Consider the following 19927-nt stretch of genomic DNA (forward strand, 5'->3'; position numbering starts at 1 on the left):
ATGTTGAGGTGGTGGTTTTGTGGTGTAGCGGGTGAAAGCTGCCAGATGCAGTGCCGGCATCCCATATGGGCGCAGGTTCAAGTCTTGGCTGCTCCACACCACCTCTCTGCTATGGCCTGAGAAAGCAGTAGAAGATGGCCCAAGTCCTTGGGCCCCCTATTAGGAGACCTGGAAGAAGCTGCTGGCTCCTGGCTTCAGATCTGTCCAGCTCTGGCCATTGCAGCCATTTGGTGAGAAAACCATTGGATAGAAGACCTCTCTCTCTCTCTCTCTGTCTCTCTCTCTCTCTCTCTGCCTCTGCCTCTGCCTCTTTATAACTGTGACTTTCAAGTAAATAATTAAATCTTAGAGAGAAAAGTGCCTTGAAGAACAGCTGCTGTGCTGGATTCCTGGAATTAGCATGGTGGTTTTCACAGCAGCATCAGAGCACCATCAGGGTGAAGTAGCTACTGGACATGCTGCTCACATTTATGGATTTTCCAGCTTTTAAAGAAATGTCTCTGAACTACAAAGCGGAAAAAGGCCAGGGGCTGGACTTCAGCAGTGGTTTAGTGATGACTTCATTGTGCAAGGCATCTTCTATGTTAGCTTTCCGGAACAATCTGCAGCACCAGTTCCCACCTCCAGACAGTGAATGGATCATTCTAGATGTTACTGGTCTACTTGGCTCAGAGGGACTTCAGCTCATGGTGACAGAGTACATCTGGAAAGACTTCTCTGTCCCTCAGCCCTTCATTCATGTCAAGTGTGGGGTCAAGACACGCCCTGTCCTCCTGGACCTGTTTCTTCTGAAACACCTTCTGCATTCAGTGACCCTGGCGGCCTTCCTCTCCTCAAGCAGATGTCTCTCTCAGAGACACTTCCGTAGCAAACTCATGTCAGTTTGCACCTGGGGCTTCCTCCCTAGTATATGTGTTGGTGTCAAGAGTGGGGAATAACCCATTGTCATGAACGCCCTTTGAACCAGCAGATTTTTTTCGTGTGTACTCAACAGCTCTTTTTAACATGGGTCAGGGTTTCAGTCCTTCAGCTCAGTGGGATTTTTGTTTTGGAGTAGTTATCTAGGGTGCTACTCAAGCCAGCTGCTCACCATAATATTTGTGTGTCTCTTGGGACCACAGATTGTCTTGGCTGTAAGAATCAACCGAGAGAGGTATCCTTTACTTAAAAGCTGCATGTAAACATTAATTTCTAGCCTTACATTTATAGTCCTTGTATTACTGTGTCTTCTGCTGTTCCTGATATAGTCTCACTGTTTCTAGAAGTCTCTCTTAAGCATTATTGTTCAAAATATATATGTATAATTTTTAAGTTTTATTCATTAGTTTATTTGAAAGACAGAGACTTACCGAGAGAGAGAGAGGGAGAAGAGAGAAATCTTCCATCTACTGTTTTACTCCCTCAAATGCCCACAATAGCCAAGGCTAGGCCAGGTCAAGGCCTCAGAACTCCATCTGGGTCTCCCACATGAGTGGCAGGGACCCACGTACTTGAGCTGTTGCCTACTGCTGCTTCCCAGGGTGCGCATCAGCAGGAGTTGGACCAGAAGTGAAGGAACCAGGCTTTGAAGCAGGCACTGCAATGAGAGATGCAGGGACTGAAGCAACACCTTCACTGCTAATGCCCCGGGCAAGACAGTGGCCTGACCAGCCCTGGCCATTGCAGCCATAGATATCTTTGTCTATTCTCTCATTTTCTTACTCTCTCCCTCTTTCTCCATAACTCTGCTTTTCAAATAAATAAATTTTTTTAAAAAATGAAAAGTGGAGAGTATGTGGGCTAAAAACCATTCATCACAGTCAGAGGTAAGACCACTGGAGCCTGGAGGTGTAACACTCACTCCAGCCTCAGCTTGCTCAGGGTATTGCTCCTGTACCAGCGTGTAGGGTATGGAACGTACATGAGTATTCCTGCCTTTAAAAATAGCCCATTGGAATTAGATTCTGAGCACAGAGCATTTAGTTAAAACACACACACACGCTTTTCTGTGTATCTCTTTAGAATAATTTTATTCCTCCTGTGATTGTTTAATATGTGGTACTTTGTCTTTCAGTTTGAAGGAAGGAAGTATTGTGAACATGATTTTCAGATGCTCTTTGCTCCTTGCTGTCATCAATGTGGTAAGTTTTACTGATGAGTACAAAGTAAAAAGTAACTTTAAAATTACATAAGTTGGGGCTGGCGCTGTGGCACAGTGGGTAAAGCTACACCTGCAGTGCCAACATCTGAAGCCAGGAACCAGAAGCTTCCTCTAGGTTTCCCACGTGGGTAGCAGGGGCCCAAGGACTTGGGCCATCTTCTACTGCTTTCCCAGGCCATAGCAGAGAGCTGGGTCGGAAGTGGAGTGCCTATATGGGACTATATGCAGTGGTACCTGCAGTGCCAACATCCCATATAGGCACTCCACTTCCGATCCAGCTCTCTGCTATGGCCTGGGAAAGCAGTAGAAGATGGCCCAAGTCCTTGGGCCCCTGCTACCCACATGGGAGACCTAGAGGAAGCTTCTGGTTCCTGGCTTCAGATCAGCCCAGCTCCATCAGTTGTTGCCATTTGGGAAGTGAACCAGCAGATGGAAGACCTCTCTCTCTCTCTGCCTCTGCCTCTCTGAAATAAAATAAATAAATTTTTAAAAATTACATAAGCTATTGACTGCTGTTAAAGTACCAGTGGTAAAAATGGTTTGAAGAGGCCGACGCCATGGCTTAACAGGCTAATCCTCCGCCTTGCGGCGCCGGCACACCAGATTCTAGTCCCAGTTGGGGCGCCGGATTCTATCCCGGTTGCCCCTCTTCCAGGCCAGCTCTCTGCTATGGCCCGGGAAGGCAGTGGAGGATGGCCCAAGTCCTTGGGCTCTGCACCCGCATGGGAGACCAGGAGAAGCACCTGGCTCCTGCCTTCGGATCAGCGGGATGCACCAGCTGCAGCGGCCATTGGAGGGTGAACCAACGGCAAAGGAAGACCTTTCTCTCTCTCTCTCTCTCTCTCTCTCTCTCTCACTATCCACTCTGCCGGTCAAAAAAAAAATTAAAAAAAAAAAAATGGTTTGAAGAGAGGTGTTTGGCACCGTCGTTAAGATTCTGCTTGGGACACCCACATCTCATATTAGAGTGTCTGGGTTCAAGTCCTTCTCCACTTCTGATTCCAGCTTCCTGCTCATGTGTAATCTGGGTGACAACAGTGATGGCTCAAGTAGTTGGGCCCCTGTTACCCACATGGGAGACCCAGATTGAGTCCCAGGCTCCTCGCTCCTCCCTTTCCCAGTCTATTGTGGGTATTTGAGGAGTGAACCAGGAGATGGAGCATCTCCATGTCTGTCTTCTCCCTTTCAAGTAAATAAGTAAATGAATATTTTTAAAATGTTTTTTTGATGCTTATTACCCATAACTATCAGGTTCTTTATCAGTCTTCTCTATTATTGATACATTACAAACTGGAAGAGTATCAAGACCTGGAGAGAATATTTTTACTTTTTATTTATTTGCTTATTTGAGAGACAGAGTGATGGAGAGACAGAGCGCACACACTAGTTCCCATCCACTAGTTCATTTCCCAAATGGCCACAACAGCCAGGGCTGGCTGGGGCCGGAACCGGAAGCCAGGATCTCCCATGTGAGGGGCAGGAACTCAACTACGTGAGCCGTCACTGCTGCCACAAGCGAATCTGCGTTAGCGTTCTACCATGGGACGCGGGCATCTTACCCAGCAGGCCAGATGCCACCTCAAGAAGTAAATTGTAGGGGAATCTAGGGCAGAAGTTTTGGGGGACTAACTAGGAAGCAGGCACTACGATAAGAGATGCAGGTACTGAAGCAACATCTTATCTGATAAATAACTGGCTGATAAATAACTAGTTGGTCTTCTGGAAGGCTGTCTGCCCTGGCAATGCAGCCTTTGCCTGCTTGCCTTTAGGGCTGTCAGGAAGGCATCAGTGAGGTGCGGATGCTTCAGGGTTGCTTGGGTGGTACGTAAGTGCTTGATTTCCTTGCATTTTAGCCCCTTCACTGGTTGCTAACGGCTCTACTAGAAGATTTCTAGAGACTGGAGAAGCTGACATAACGTTGTAAAGGTTTAGTGAAGAAGGAGTTAAGTCTGTGTTCCAAGAGAATGTGCTATGGATTTCAGTTGTCGAGGTTGACAATGACCAGAAGTAGCCAAAGGCAGTCAAGAGAGCCCAGCATATTGGGAAAGGAAAGACTTGCTCAGATGTTCCAAATTTAGAATGCTTAAAGCAACCTACAGAAAAGAAAAAGCCCACAGAAGTTCTCAGTTTTAAAAAATTAAAAGGCAGTAAGCAGAAATAAGTATTGTGTTATACCGCATTGAAAAAAATCAAAATTAAATATGAGCAAAATAAAGGAAAGCCAGATTCAGAAATATAATGAAACAGCCCCAAAATACAGCTAGAGAATTGAAAATAATGCAAATGGCAAAAAAGGCTATATTTTCTAAGGTAGTACTTTGGTAGACATATCGGACTTAAAAGTCTCTCTTTCTGGAGAAGGGTTTAAATGTGTGTTTTCCTCACTTGTTTTTAGCAAATAAGGTGGCACACTGGACATCCTTTGTGTACTACTTTCCCACAGGTGAATTCATCATCGGCCGAGTTATCAAAGCCATGAATAACAGCTGGCATCCTGAGTGCTTCCGCTGTGACCTCTGCCAGGAAGTTCTGGCAGATATTGGCTTTGTCAAGAATGCCGGGAGGTAGGCGGTTTCCATCCTTGTCGGATGTTGGGGGAGAGTGACTGCTGCAAGGTCATGTGTGGTTTCCACGTGGGGTGTAAGGCAGTGCTGCGGAACACTGGGTTTAGGGTGCGTGGTCACAGACGCCGCAGTGCGCTGACTGGGTAAGGACTCTGCAGTTGCTATGAGACAAGGCCCAGCTGCCCCACGCCCCCGGGCTGCCCACAGGAGATGCACACGCAGATAGAACTTCCTGGAAATCACTGGGGTTGGAATAAATAGTTCCTGTAGCTTGGTGCTGCTCTGCTAAAAACAGGAGTGATTTTTTTTTTTTTTTAAGCAATGATTTCCTTCTTGTCGGAAATATGCGAAGCATATTTCTTTTTAATTGTTAGGAAGAACCTAAGATTTTAAATTTAAGTTTTGGTTCTGCTTAGACACCTGTGTCGTCCCTGTCATAACCGTGAGAAAGCCCGAGGCCTTGGAAAGTATATCTGCCAGAAGTGCCATGCCATCATTGACGAACAGCCTCTGATATTCAAGAACGACCCTTACCACCCAGACCACTTCAACTGTGCCAACTGCGGGTATGGTGCTTTCTTCCTTCTCAGCGCACAAACGGGAGTAAAACAGAGCATGCTAGTCCTCCGAATCTCTGGTACTCCAGCCAGTTACATTATTAAAGTAATTTGTACTTGTTTTCAAGAACTTTCATCTTCCGGTTCACTCCCCAACTGCCCACAACACTCAGGGCTAGGGCTGGCCAAAGCCCGGGGCCCAGAAAATCTAGGTCTGCCACGTGGGTAGCAGGGACCCAATGTGTTGTGCCGTCTTCTACTGCTCCCAGGGTACACGTTAGTAGGAATGTAGAATTGGAAGCAGAGCTAGGACTCGAATCCAGGCACTCATTTATTGGGCGTGGGCATCCCAAGGGGAATCTTTTCTTTCCTTCTTTCCTTCTTTCCTCCCTCCCTCCCTTTCTCTCTCTCTCTCTCTTTCTTTTTTTCTTTCGCAGAGTTACAGAGAGAGATGGAGAGACAGAGAGAAATTTTCCATCCTGTTTGTTCCCCAGATGGCAACAATGGCCAGCGCTGGGCCAGGCCAAAGCCAGGAGCCAGGAGCTTCATCTGGGCCTCCCACGTGGGTGGCAGGGGCCCAGACACTTGAGCTACCTTCTGCTGCTTTCCCCAGGCCATTAGTAGGGAGTGCGACTAGAACTGGTGCAGCTGGGACTCAAACTGGCACCCGTGTGGGATGCAGCATCACAGGAGGCAGCCTTACCTGCTGTGCCACAGTACCGGCCCCCAAAGTGGCAACTTAACCATTGTGCCAGCACCCACCCCTCCAACTTTTAATGTAGAGAATTTAAAACTACAGAGGGTCGAAAGAATGATATAATGAAAACAACATTTTGCCACACTTCTTGAGTATGTGTGCAGTACCCCCTTCCCTCTGTGTTTTGTGTGCATGTACACGTTCATGTGCACACACGTATCTTTAACTTTTTTTCACTGTACAGATTGAAGGCTAGTTGTAAGCATCAAGACTCAGGGTGCATCTCCTGAGAATAAGGACATTTTCCTATAAAAACACAATTCTCTTAGCATACTAAGAAAATGACCAATAATTTTATAATATCAGATATTCAGTTCATGCTACAATATTCCCAGTTATCCCTAAAACTGTTTGTCATCATGATGTTTTTCCAGTATAAGATCCAAAATAAAAATGTTACCTCTGAACTGTGTGTTGGAGTACAGCACATTAGGCTGGGATGCCAGTGTCCTGTGCTGGACTGCAGGTCCCACATGCTCTGCTGCTAATCCGGCTTCCTGCTAATGTGCCTGGGAAGCAGCAGATGATGGTATTTTGTTTTAAAGATTTATTTTATTTATTTGAAAGATAGAGTTACAGAGAGAGGTAGAACCAGAGAGAGAGAGAGAGAGAGAGAGAAAGAGTCTTCCATCCACTGGTTCACTCCCCAAATGACTGCAATGACCAGAGCTGAGCTGAGCTGTTCTGAAGCCAGGAGCCAGGAGCTTCTACAGGCTCTCCCACGTGGGTGCAGGGGCCCAAGGACTTGGGCCATCCTCTACTGCTTTCCCAGGCCATAGCAGAGAGCTGGATTGGAAGTGGAGCAGCCTGGACTAGAACTGGCGCCCATATGGGATGCCAACATAGCAGGCCAGGGCATTAACCTGCTGTGCCACAGCGCTGGCTCCCAGATGGTGGCTTCAGTTTCTGCCACCCACGTGGGAGTTCCTTGCTCCTCGCTTCAGCCTCCCGACCCTAGCAATTGTGGCCTTTTGGGGAATGATTCAGTGGATAGAAGATCGTGTGTGTGTGTGTGTGCGCACGTGCATTATGTATGTGGCTTATCTTTCAAATTAATTTTTAAAGTGTCTCATCTTTGTATAATATATAATTTTAAAAGCTGTGAATATTAGACTGTTGGGGCCATGTTGTGGCATAGTGGGTTAAGCTGCCACTTGGGATGTCTGTGTCCCATATCTGAGTGCCAGTTTGAGTCCTGACTATTCCATTTCTGATCCAGCTCCCTGCCAGTGCACTTGGGGAACAGCACAGGATGGCTCCAGTACTCAAGTACCATGCATGTGAGAGACCCATATGGAGTTCCTGCCTCCTGGTTTTGGCCGTACCCAGCCCCAGCTTGTCGTGGCCACTTGGGGAGTGAACCAGCGGATGGAAAATCAATCCATCAGTCTCTCTTTATTTCTCTCTCCCTCCCTCTCACTCTCTCTCTACCTTTCACATAAATAAATTGATCTTTTTTTTTATAAAAATCAGGGTGTTATTTTAAAATATGGTAAATTACATTAGTTTTGCTTGATTGTTTTAAAACGATTTATTTATTTACTTGAAAGTCAGAGTTACACAGAGAGAGAGAGAGGTTTTCCATCGTTGGTTCACTCCCCAGTTGGCCGCAACGGCTGGAGCCACATCGATCTGAAGCCAGGAGCCAGGAGCTTCTTCCGGGTCTCCCACGTGGGTGCAGGGGCCCAAGCTGGACTGGAAGTGGAGCAGCCGTGTCTTGAACCGGTGCCCATATGGGATGCCAGCTCTGTAGGCCAGGGCGTTAACCTGCTGTGCCACAGAGCTGGCCAGTTTTGCTTGATTTACACCCAAAGGGAATATACCCACTTGTTGTTGTCTTCAAAAGTCATGACGAATTGTTAGACATGAATTTTCTAATTTTGTTGTCAGGTATAAAAACTTAATGGAGGCCGGCGCCGCGGCTCACTAGGCTAATCCTCCGCCTTGCGGCGCCGGCACACCGGGTTCTAGTCCCGGTCGGGGCACCGATCCTGTCCCGGTTGCCCCTCTTCCAGGCCAGCTCTCTGCTGTGGCCCGGAGTGCAGTGGAGGATGGCCCAAGTGCTTGGGCCCTGCACCCCATGGGAGACCAGGAGAAGCCCCTGGCTCCTGCCATCGGATCAGCGCGGTGCGCCGGCCGCAGCGCGCTACCGCGGCAGCCATTGGAGGGTGAACCAATGGCAAAAGGAAGACCTTTCTCTCTGTCTCTCTCTCTCACTGTCCACTCTGCCTGTCAAAAAAAAAAACTTAATGGAGGGGCTGGCGCTGTGGCACAGTAGGTTAATCCTCCACCTGTGGTGCCAGCATCCTATATGAGCGCTGGTTCTAGTCCCGGCTGCTCCTCTTCTGATCCCGCTCCCTGCTATGGCCTGGGAAAGCAGTGGAAGATGGCCCAAGCTGTGGGCCCCTGCATCCACATGGGAGACCTGAATGAAGCTCCTGGCTCCTAGGTCAGCTCTGGCCATTGCAGCCATTTGGGGAATGAACCAGCTGATGGAAGACCTTTGTCTCTGTCTCTTTCTCTCCCTGTCTGTAACTCTACCTTTCAAATAAAAAGTAAATAAAAATCTTTAAGAAAACTTAATGGAAAAAAATTTGTTTATATAGTTAGTGTATGAGCCTCCATGCTAAATAATAGTAGGGCGGAAGGAGAGGCCACAGGAGAAAGACTGGAGGACAGTTTGAGGTGTAAGTTCACCACCTCATGTTTTGTGGTTGAATTACCAGTTTGTACCTGTTCTCGTTTTCTTGCCTGTCCTTCCTCCGCGGGAGTCTTCTCTGTAGGGAATGATTTAAAACGTGAAATTCGCACAGGCCCATTTGATTGATTGCGGGCAATCTCTAGCATAATACTTACTGGTGCAAAACAATAGGTAAGCATTTGGAGAAGGAAAATTCTGGGCTATGTTCTGCTTATTTCCGTCAATCTAAGTTTGTAAGTTCTTAACAGGTTGTGACAATTTAAATAATTATTAGTAAATACAGTTGCCTCCTCATTCCTTGGTTAGTTTGGAAAGCAGAATCACTGAGTTGGTCTTCAGCAGTGACTCATTTCTGTAGTTTTCTGAAGACAGACAGGAGCCCTGGAATACAATATGACAGATGACAAGGAAATGGTAAATGGGACTGGTGTAACGGTGTGTGTGTGTCCTATTCTTGTGTCTTCCTATCACAGGTTACTGATGTCTTGGTAACAGTCTCAAACCTACTGAAGGCTATTAATTCAAGTTACTCTGATCATCTCTAACAGGAGAACAAGACATTTCACAGAAATTATCTTAGTAGTATCTGGAAAGTGTGCTAGCCACACTGATGGCCTGTTTTTCTCTAATAGTCATATCTATTGGATGTCTTTCTTGTGGACAGGAAGGAGCTGACCGCTGATGCCCGGGAGCTGAAAGGGGAACTGTACTGCTTGCCTTGCCATGATAAGATGGGGGTCCCCATCTGTGGTGCCTGCCGACGGCCCATCGAAGGGCGTGTGGTGAACGCCATGGGCAAGCAGTGGCATGTGGAGGTGAGAGCAGGAACCAGCACTTTGGCTTTCTGTGGTTTGGCTGTGCCAGCAAGATTAGGAGGGTTTAAAAGGCCGCATTGTGACATATTTAGAGACAGCTGACTTTGTAGAAAGTGAAGAGCGGAGAACTGCTTTGTGATAGTCAGTAATGGTGCAGGACGTGCCCTTGGTTAAGTCCTCCTTGAGGCTCTCTGTATGTAGCAGCGGCCCCTCCCTAAGACATCCCGCTGAGCTGTTCCTGGCGCTCATCTTGTGTTGTTTGCGGGGAGGCTGTGTCTAAGAGTACCTGTCAGAGACTCAGACACCGGAATCAAGACTGGAAGTGTTCCAGGAGGACTCATGTTATTGTTTATGCACACAGAGACTTTGGGGCTGCTTCATTAGATGAATGAAATATGGCCATTAAAAGTGACCTACAGCAATTTCTTTCCAGCATTTTGTTTGTGCCAAGTGTGAGAAACCGTTTCTTGGACATCGCCATTATGAGAGGAAAGGGCTGGCATATTGCGAAACGCACTATAACCAGGTATTGATTATACTCACTTGTACTTGTTGGACACTAGATAGACTTCTATGAATTTAAACTTACCAACACTTTAGCTTCAAGGAAGTATCTTAGAAAATGTACTTTGAGAAGTGAGCGCCGGTGTCGCGGCGGCAGCTCCAGAGGAAGCCCGGCGGCCGTGGCCGCTGCTTGCAGGCCAGACCCTTCCTCGCTGGCAGAGCTTTCCCTTGGGCTGGCGAAGGCGGGGCCGCAGTCGGGGCTGCCTCGGCATCTGGGCTGACAGCAGAACAGCTGCATTAAGAAAAAAAAAAAAAAAAAAAAGAAAGAAAATGTACTTTGATCTACAGAGATTTTGTTTTTATGTTTTCATTTGGGAAATAATTTCAGATTCATACAAAGAAAACTTATATACCTTTTACTCAGACTCACTATTCGATTCATGATTTGCATGCATTTGATCTTATGTCAAAACACACCCCTATATACACATACCTTTTTGAAAAATTTGTGTTTTTTGAGAGACAGAGAGACAGAGCAAGGTTCCATCCTCTGATTCACTCTCCCAATGCTTGGAATGGCCAGGGTTACGCCAGGGCTGAAGCTAGGAGCCAGGAACTCCATCTCCGTCTCCCTGTTGTGGCAAGAACCCAAGTCCTTGAGCCATTCTCTGCTGCCTCTAAGCTCCATTAGCAGAAAGCTTAATTAGAAGCTCTGAATTGCTAGAACTCAAACCAGGCACTCTGATACAGGATGTGGGCATCCCAAACAGTGACTTAATGTGCTGTACTACAATACCCACTCCTACAATACCTCTGTGTACAAATATTTGTTTGCATATGTCAAACACATACATAGCTTCCGTTCTTCAGCATCACAGTCCTTTATCCTTAAATACTTCCATGTGTAGTTCCCAAGAAGACAGAATTGTCTTACACACCTGTAGTTGTGAGTGTTGATACAGTATTTTAGTCCACTTATTCCAATTTTTTCATTTGCCCCAATAGTGTCGTTATAGATGTTTTTTCCTACTTCAAGACTGGACCCAGCCTGGGTTTGTCATGTTTCTTTGGTCTCCTTAAGTCTGGAGCATTTGCAGGCCCTTTTTTGATGTTTGTTAACATTTAAGAGTACATAGACTACTTTTCAGATGGGTGTCTACACTGGTCCCATGCAGCCACGCTGAGGTTGTGTGCTCAGGGTTGGAACACATGCAGGGGTACCGTGTGCCGTGTCCTACTCAGGTCTCCTCTGGGTCCTCTAGTCCCTCTCGTCCCCTGTTGGCGATCCCAAGAGCCCCATGCTGGATGATGTCATCACTCTGAGTTATTGTGTCCCCCTTCCCAAGTCAGTAATGACAGTCACTTTACACCAGATCAGTGTTCCTCCCCAAAACTCTGCTCATGATTCCCGCCTGCCTGGCTGATGATGTTTCTGCAGCCTTACCTGTGTTGGCCCTTGGCACTCTGGCTGAGCAATAGCCCGTTTTCCTCCTGTGTCTAACCTTTCTCACTTACCTAATGCTTATCCATATGGACTCACAAAGTCCTGTATTTTTTATTAATTAACTTTGATATCAAATTGCCATCGAGAAAGGTTTTTTTTAGGTGATGAAAAGTAAATTATTCTCATTGTATGAAGTGAAAAAACTTAGTGAACTTGTACTAACTTTCTCTGATAATGGCAAGTTCTGGATGAGGTAGACATTTTCTCTGTTTTTTTAAGCACTAGAGAATACTGAAATTGTATTAGATTATCCGTGTGCTGAAACTTAATTATAATACATCCTGAACCTTGACCGCTTGTTTTTCCTTTGCAGTTATTTGGTGATGTTTGTTTCCACTGCAACCGTGTTATAGAAGGCGATGGTGAGTGTCTGTGGGTGTTAACGTGGCCGTGTTTTGACACAGAACAGCTGGGTCATGTGAAAACTGAAAGAGGTTAATGGTCCCTCTTGTTTGGAATGTGATCGTTATCAGCTACCTTTGCTCTGTCTCTGGCATGTTTCCCAGAGCAGTGAGGTGACGTTATCCCAGAACCGGATTCGTTATTCCTTTATGGTGATAGAAACTGCTCCTGACTGACCCAAACACCTGTTGGAGTTGCCAGTTCATGGAGGCTTTCGGACACGTGTCTTAGGGCCAGTTTAATCTGCTGTCGCTATGAGGAAGTCGCTCGAGCCCCGCCCGTGCTGTGACCTGGCCGTTACCTGCCAGTGCTCCTAGGACTTCCCACCCTGCATGGCAGGAACCAGACAGGGCTGGCTGGCTGCAGTGCTGTGGAGAGGAAGCAGCTGTGTTTGCTCACAGTCACCAGCACAGTTCTGCCCGAGACTTCCTGGCACAGTTCTAAACAATCCTGGTTCTCAGCAGACATCACCCAACTCAGGAAATGCTTTCCGAAATACTGCACATGTGAAAAGGTCAGTGCAGGAAGACCCTCTGTAGTGCCACTGAAGATAACTCAGCTCGCTCCTGCGGGAGACAGTGGTGAGGCGAAGGGAGCCGTCAAGGCAGCGATTTTCTCACTGTTAGCTTTAGAGGAAAGGCTCCTGCAGGCAAACAATTTCATGTCTGGATTTTTTTAAAAAAAAATACAGACTCTGCATGTCTCCGTTGGACCAGTGACAGCAGGGACTGAGACATAACTGACTGATGGTCTGAGGTGCCGTGCAAGGAAAGCTCCTCTGAGTGGCACACTGCATGTGGGTGGGGCTGCCTTGTCCGCAGGGGGGGGGACCAGGTGGCAGACACATATATGTACCTCACAGGATGCCTAAGGGGAAAATTGGCAGTCAACATTGACAAGCCCATAATAATCTTCTCTAAATGGATGCCTGAGGTCAGTGAAGACATAAGTGTTTGGGAGTACGTGTGTGTGTGTTTTAAAGAAAATGATGTGAAAAAAGTAGTTCAAGAAATGGGTTGATTCAGTGCACTTGCGTTAATGACCCCGAGATCTTAGCTCTGTGAGTCTCTTGTGAGAAAATCTCTCAAGAAAGAGGTTCTTGAGTGCAGTTGGCAATGGCCATGGCTCCCGGAGTTGAAAATGCAAGCTCCCTGCTCCCCACGGCAGTGTTTCCCAGTGACCAGGTCTCTCTGCTCTCTCTCTAGTGGTCTCTGCTCTTAACAAGGCCTGGTGCGTGAACTGCTTTGCCTGTTCCACCTGCAACACTAAGTTAACACTCAAGTAAGTCGATGGCCGGTCCCAGGTGAATCCCGAGACTGAAAACTTTGGGAAGACATTTTTTTAAAAACTACTCCCAGAATTAAAAAATGTTGTTTAATTCATTTCTCCTTTCTCTTCAGCCCTTCTGAAAGTAAAGGTTCTTCCTTTAACTGTTTGCTATTCTTTCTTCTGTTCCTTCTTTGTCCTACTCAAAGGGATAAATTTGTTGAAATTGATCTAAAACCAGTCTGCAAACACTGTTATGAGAAAATGCCAGAAGAATTTAAGAGGCGACTTGCCAGACGGGAGAGAGAAGCAAAGGATAAGGACAAGCAGAAAAAGAAAAAGCCAGTCTGTTTGTAAACTTTTCTATCCCTTCTGTCATCATTTTTGCTACTTTCCTCTTTGGTTAGTCCTTCAGAATGTGTTTTTTGTTCTGTTTCTTTCGCTTTTTTTTTTTCTTTTTGGTCTGTATGTGCAGCCATCAGAGACTGGAATTCCAGGATCTGTTCTTATGCATAATTATAAACATGGTGACACTTCGGATGAGGTCTGCACTGAATACCAGCTGTGCTCACGTATTTCCCTCAGCCTGTAGACTCACTCACCTTTTATTTATTTATTTATTTTTAATTACAATACATCAGAGAGAACTTTTCTTTCAAGGGGAAGAATTCCGGTCTCTTAACAGAGAGTAGGAGAAGTTTTAAAATATTTTAGTCTAATAACACAGCTTTTAAAGTCCTGGTCTTTGGTTTTTTGGCTGAAGACATTTAACTAATAAATAGTAAATATTGTTTGATGTTTTAAAAAAGTGCATGTGTTTGAAGTTCTGTATTCTTTCAGCATGTTTTGTATCCAAGCCAAGTCTTATCTCATTGACATACGTACCTCTTACGGTGTTGCTATATGTCCCTTCATACAGTGCCTATATGCCACTGTTTATGAATTCATTTCCTTGATGTCTTCAAACTCTCTTGTTCCTGGTATTTTTTAAAAAACACTTATTTATGTATTTGAAAGGCAGAGTTAGAGAGAAGAAAAGGTGGGAGGGAGGAACATTTTCCATCTGCTGGTTCACTCCCCAAATGGCCACAACAGCCTAGGCTGCCCCAGTTGGAAGGCAGGAGCCAGGAACCCTATCTGGGTCTCCCACATGGGTGGCAGGGATCCAAGTACTTGGGCCATCTTCTGCTGCTATCCCATTTGTCCGTTAGTAGGAAACTGGATTAGAAGTGGAGCAGCTGAGACTCAAGCAGTCATTCCAGGAGGGGAGGCTGGTGTCACAAGCAGTGCATTAACTCACTGTACCACAACGCCAGCCCTGAAAAATGCATGAAAACTTGGACCCGACTTATTAGATGACAGTGTACCTCTGAACGTTTCCACAAATTCTCCCTGAGTACAATTTCACAGACAATGAACAAGTCATAAAATGTGTATTTAATTCAAAACCAAAGGGTCTGAATTCCAGCAGTGGTAGCTTACTGTGCTTCCCTGCTGGACGTGCATTACAGACGCAGCTGAGATGCAGAGTTGTCTTCCCCAGCACAGCTTTGTCAGATGCATTGAAAGCGTGCATTGCTCTGCCGTTAAAGAGCTGGGTGGAGCGATGTCGGATGCCATGGTGAAGACGCCACATGGGATTCCCACATCCCACACGGATGTGCTTGGGTTCAGTCCTGATTCCACTTGTTCAAGTGCTGGGGTCCTTGCCTCCCCTGGGAGAGACCTGGCCTGAGTGACTTTGTGCTGGCCCAGCCCTAGGTGTTGCGGGGGTTCCTTAACGTGCTCTCATGGCCCTTAGAACGCGGTTGACTCTACTTCCCCAAATTATACCTACATTGGGTTTCTCTTTACTTAGCACTGAGTAAAACGTAATGTAAATTATTATTCTGTGTTACACAGAAAAGCGATCCATTGTTAGGGGACAGTTTTTAATACTATGAATTTTTTTACATTTACCACAGAAAGAATTTAAGGTTGGAATTATAGTTCTTTACTAACTGGAATGTAGATGCTACCATATAGTGCTGTTAAGAAACATTTTTACATCTGTGTTGAATCTGTTTCCACTAATTTGTCTTTTTTTATGTAATTATTATCTTTAGGAATAAATTTGTGGAGTTTGACATGAAGCCAGTCTGCAAGAAGTGCTATGAGAAATTTCCACTGGAGCTCAAGAAAAGACTTAAGAAACTAGCTGAAACCTTAGGAAGGAAGTAACTTCCTTGATTTTGTTTTTCCTCTTCTATGCAAAGATAAAAGATTACTAACATGACTTAACTTGATCTGCCCTTACTTAAAGCTATAGCTCTGACAGTTGAGAGTGAAGAAGACTTATATGGATGATTCTCATCTCTCTTTTTCTGATTAAGAAAAGTTATATTTAAATGCTGATGAAATCAAGATCTGCCTTTGTTAGCTGTTATCAGTGTTGACTTGCAGATGCTACATGATCAAATGTTAAATTTCAGTTTAGGACCCCCAAATTAAATATAATTTTTTAAATGAAAGAATTCCATTTTTACATGATTCAGATAAAAAATAATATAAACATTTTATTTTGTATTAAAAAGAAAATTACTTCCCACTGCTGTTGGGGAGGATAGAAGGAAGAAAAATAATGAACCAAGAAAAATGAGTGCTACACAATCTCAGTATGTTCAGCCTATCGGACTAGTAGCTATAAAAATGAATGCATACATTACTAAGGAAAGAAAAAAGGTGTATTCAGAACTACTTGATTCTATTCTTTTTTGTTACATGGAGTAATTATTATGCTTAGTTTTATATTTTCTTCTTGTGAACCTCACCTTTGTATGATTACTTAGCACATTAGTTATAGCTAGCCATCAGTATGTCTTTGAAATTTTTATGCAAAAAAAAAATTATATAAGGCCTTTGAAAGTACTGCTTCCAATATTGGAAAAATGAAGTATTTTTTAATGTATTACAGCAATTGTATGTCTAAGTTTAACGTCAAACATGTAGTCTTAGAATAGGACATGGAATTAAATTTTATGTAGTTTGTAATGTATTACCTGGAAAAGGTAGTTAATATGTATGTATTGGTCATGTTGCTTTTATAACCGTGCTAATATGTATGCTTTATATATAATCAGACTTGCTTTGCCTTAAAAAATGCATACTTTAATCAGGAATTCTAGCTGTTTCCTACAATGCCAACTAAAAGTTAAGTGCATTGGTGAGATCTGTAGACCCAAATTCATTTATCGCAGCTGTCATAAAATTAAGAAAATGTTTTTCCTGTTTTTTTGGGGAAACACATTGAAATTAATTCCTGTCATCTCAGTGGAAGAGAGTGATGTTGATACGTGTTTTAGGTTTTCCATTTCAAATATCATGATTCATTGGATTTTATTTACTGTAACTGGGAGATATAAATGCCACATATTAATGGAAGTAGGATGTTTAAGTGCTGATTGTAGGTCAGAATTAGGGAACTATCCTATTTTATAAAATTATTTGATCCTGAAGTATCTGAACCATTCTTTCTGGATAACTTGTTATGCAAAGCTTTATGAACATTTCAAAAATGTTACTGCTGCTATGTTATTTAAACAGAAAGTTGCTTTTAAGATAGACTTTTAAGGGAAATTTTTTTTCCAAAAATCACAGAAACCTTGTTTTGCCATTAAAGAAAAATCTCAGGATGCTAATACTCTGCCATTAAAATACTTGTATGCATGCTTTTTAAAAAATATTTGTGCATGTGCTTTTCAGATTAAATTCTATTTTTATTTTCAGAAAACATAACCAATTACCATATTTTTTTAGTGTTCTTTTAGAGTTAAAAGAACTGTCATAGGTGATTGAAAATAAACAATATATAGTCTAAGAATGTATGTGCTCAGTAATTTAGAATGGCCATTTGACAGTGAAAAGCAAAATCCTTCCAGTGTGCCTTTGTCAGCTGATAAGACCAACCAGCACTGAACACCTGTAAAGTATTTATTAAATATTATACCCTGGGTATAGACAAAATAGGACAGGGTTTGCCAGTACTGGGTCATGATGCTAAATTCTTATATAACCCTATACCGAAACCAGAAGCATTTACATGAACTCCAAGTATTGCAGAAAAGCAAGCATTTACATTTAAGCTTAATCCCTTTGAAGATGCATGGGCTGAACTCATCTGCCTCACGCGGCCAAGCATCTCCTGTAGCCAGAAGTCCCACTGCTGTCTTTGCTCAGTGCTGTTTCCTGAAGTTGGCCTCGGAGGCCTGGGACACCCGCGGAGAGTTATCTCCCACAGTGTTCTCTTGTAGGGGTATCACTGGAGCCATTGTACGTGGGAAAGAAGGGCAAAAGGTTTACACAAAATGGAAGACAAACTTGGTCTAGATCATAGTATGTATCATGGGGTGTACCCAGGCTACTGACAACCTCAGGCCAGTAAGCATCTCTTTATTTAAAGTCCTACAGGACAGTCTGAAGCAATTCGTTGTTCTTACCCAGTTGCTAAGTACTCTTGTTCTTAGGAAGCCTGGGGTAATCAGGGAAATTGGTACAAGAAAGCCTTAGTAACCCTCAGCCAAAGTCATAGATCATTTTGCTTCACCAACTTGCCAAATAGCCATTTCCAAGTGAAGGAAAATTTAAGGTCAGCATACAGCATGCTTGGGTTTCATTTTAGATTGTAAGCCCAATGCAGGGAACTACATCAACCATTACAATATACTCTTGGTGCTTAATAAATGTTCATAATTATTCACAATAACCTGTTGTGTAGTGTTAATTTGAATGGCATCTATCTATCTATCTATATCTAATGTATGTAAGTGTCCATGTATATAATAGAAACATATATGAATGGAAGAAAGAACGGTGGTGGAGTCTTCCACTATTCAGTGTGAATGCTGTTAAAAAATTCTTCATGAGGGGCCGGCGCTGTGGCACAGCGGGTTAAAGCCCTGGCCTGAAGCACCAGCATCCCATATGGGTGCCGGTTCTAGTCCTAGCTGCTCCTCTTCCGGTCCAGCTCTCTGCTATGGCCTGGGATAGCAGTGGAAGATGGCCCAGGTCCTTGGGCCCCTGCACCCACATGGGAGACCCGGAAGAAGCTCTTGGCTTTTGGCTTCGGATCGGCACAACTCCAGCCGTTGCGGCCATCTGGGGAGTGAACCAGCGGATGGAAGACCTCTGTATCTGTCTCTACCTCTCTCTGTGTAACTCTATCTTTCAAATAAATAAAAATAAATCTAAAAAAAATTCTTCATGAAGGATATATGTATCTTCATACACACCCAGAAAGCCTGAGTCATCGCCAGTGTTTGGTCCTCCCTTGATTCTTGACTCACCTTCAGTGAGGAGGTTCCTGGCTCTGTCAGAATGGGGTCTTGCATTATTTTGCTCCCCTAGGAAGGTGAGCCAGGCCATTGCGCCTCCATGAAATGAGACAAGTGTGGGGATGGGAGAGCGCAGGGGCATTAAGGAGGGAGGGAAGGCTTCCTAGAGGAGCTGGGTCGAGAGAGATGAACAGACATTGGGCAGAGGAGGCAGCTAGGGATGCAGGGCCTGGGGTCTCCTCCATGGCCCGTGTTCCCCGTCACCCTCCGTCCAGGCTCTGGAGCTGGTAACCAGTTGACTTCAGCTTTTCCCTCCCCACAGCCTGCAATCTCCATCACCTCAGCTGGCCTCCTGACTGGCAGCCCTGGCTTGGCCACCCCGTGTGACGTCTGCCTTCTCTCAGGGTCAGCACACGTCCACACAGAATGGTCTTTTCCACCTCTTGACCGACTCCCTGGTCACAAGGGCACCCTTCTCACTTGTGAGACTCAGCTCCAATGTCACCATATTTGTAAACTCTTCCCTGATTTCTTCAAGCACCGTTGGTCACTTTCCTTGTTCCGCTCTGACGTAGCAGTTAAGGTGTGCACTGTAAAGATCAGCTTCCGTTCCCACTGGAAGGTTGGCTCCTTGGCGACAGGATGAGGTTGTTTGTGGCGTTGAACCCTCTGTGCCAACCCCATGGCCTGGCACAAGTGCTCCATGATTGGTGAATGGGTGAGTGAGTGCTGGTACAGTGTGCGTTACACCGTCACCTGTTCCAGACACTTTGTGTAGAACAGAGTTCTAATCAGCACGAAGACTATAGCCAGAGTTTTCTTTCTCAAAACACACTTCTTGCTTTATAAAAGTCTGCTTGGGAAATGTTTATAATAAATATTAAAAGCAGAATCCAGAATTTTATCTAGGATCATAAATATGTACAAAATGGCATTTTAAAAAAATTGAAGGAAATACATTAAAGTGTTGGGAAAATATTTATTTTTCAGTTTTTGTTTGGAGTTTATTTTTTGCAGGTGGGGTTTTTCAAAGCAAATGTTTGTTATAATACTAACAAGAAATGCCGACTTTAGTTTTTGAGCATGTTCTGTTAAGTGGGTTAAATGTATGTCTTACAATGTTGTTGACACAGCTTTGTTTTGAGAAAATTTCTCCATAGGTGGAGCAATGGTGAGCTCCAAGCATTTCCTGTCAAAATTATCAGAAATGCTAAATTCATACACATGGAAGTAGAGCTTTCACCCTGATGAGCCAGTCCCCTTGCCTAGTAAAATTTTAGATTTAAGCAGTTAGTTGCAGGGCCACCATTGTGCTGCAACAGATAAGGCTGCCACCTGTGATACCGACATCCCATGTGAGCACTGGTTTGAATCCGGGCTGTTCCCACTTCCAATCCAGTTTCCTGCT

The 19927-nt window shown here is 44.6% G+C and overlaps 1 protein-coding gene across 6 annotated transcripts in view; it reads left to right on the forward strand.

The window, feature by feature from the left end:
• Positions 1–18385, forward strand: part of LIMS1 (LIM zinc finger domain containing 1) — a 152122-nt gene extending 133737 nt beyond the window's left edge. For 3 of the 6 annotated variants that reach the window (XM_062210053.1, XM_062210055.1, XM_062210054.1), the window contains exons 3-10: positions 2054–2120; positions 4584–4704; positions 5121–5270; positions 9384–9534; positions 9968–10060; positions 11856–11904; positions 13150–13225; positions 15316–18384. In XM_062210053.1, coding sequence (XP_062066037.1) covers positions 2054–2120; positions 4584–4704; positions 5121–5270; positions 9384–9534; positions 9968–10060; positions 11856–11904; positions 13150–13225; positions 15316–15430 — 822 coding nt within the window. In that variant the 3' untranslated portion in view covers positions 15431–18384. Of the gene's footprint in view, positions 1–2053; positions 2121–4583; positions 4705–5120; positions 5271–9383; positions 9535–9967; positions 10061–11855; positions 11905–13149; positions 13226–13419; positions 13583–15315 lie in introns of those variants that run through there. The other 3 variants (XM_062210052.1, XM_062210051.1, XM_062210056.1) reach the window with 2 other exon arrangements.
• The last annotated feature ends 1542 nt before the right edge of the window (positions 18386–19927 follow it).

This window comes from Lepus europaeus, chromosome 13 (assembly GCF_033115175.1).
Source record: "Lepus europaeus isolate LE1 chromosome 13, mLepTim1.pri, whole genome shotgun sequence".
Lineage (NCBI taxonomy): Eukaryota > Metazoa > Chordata > Mammalia > Lagomorpha > Leporidae > Lepus > Lepus europaeus.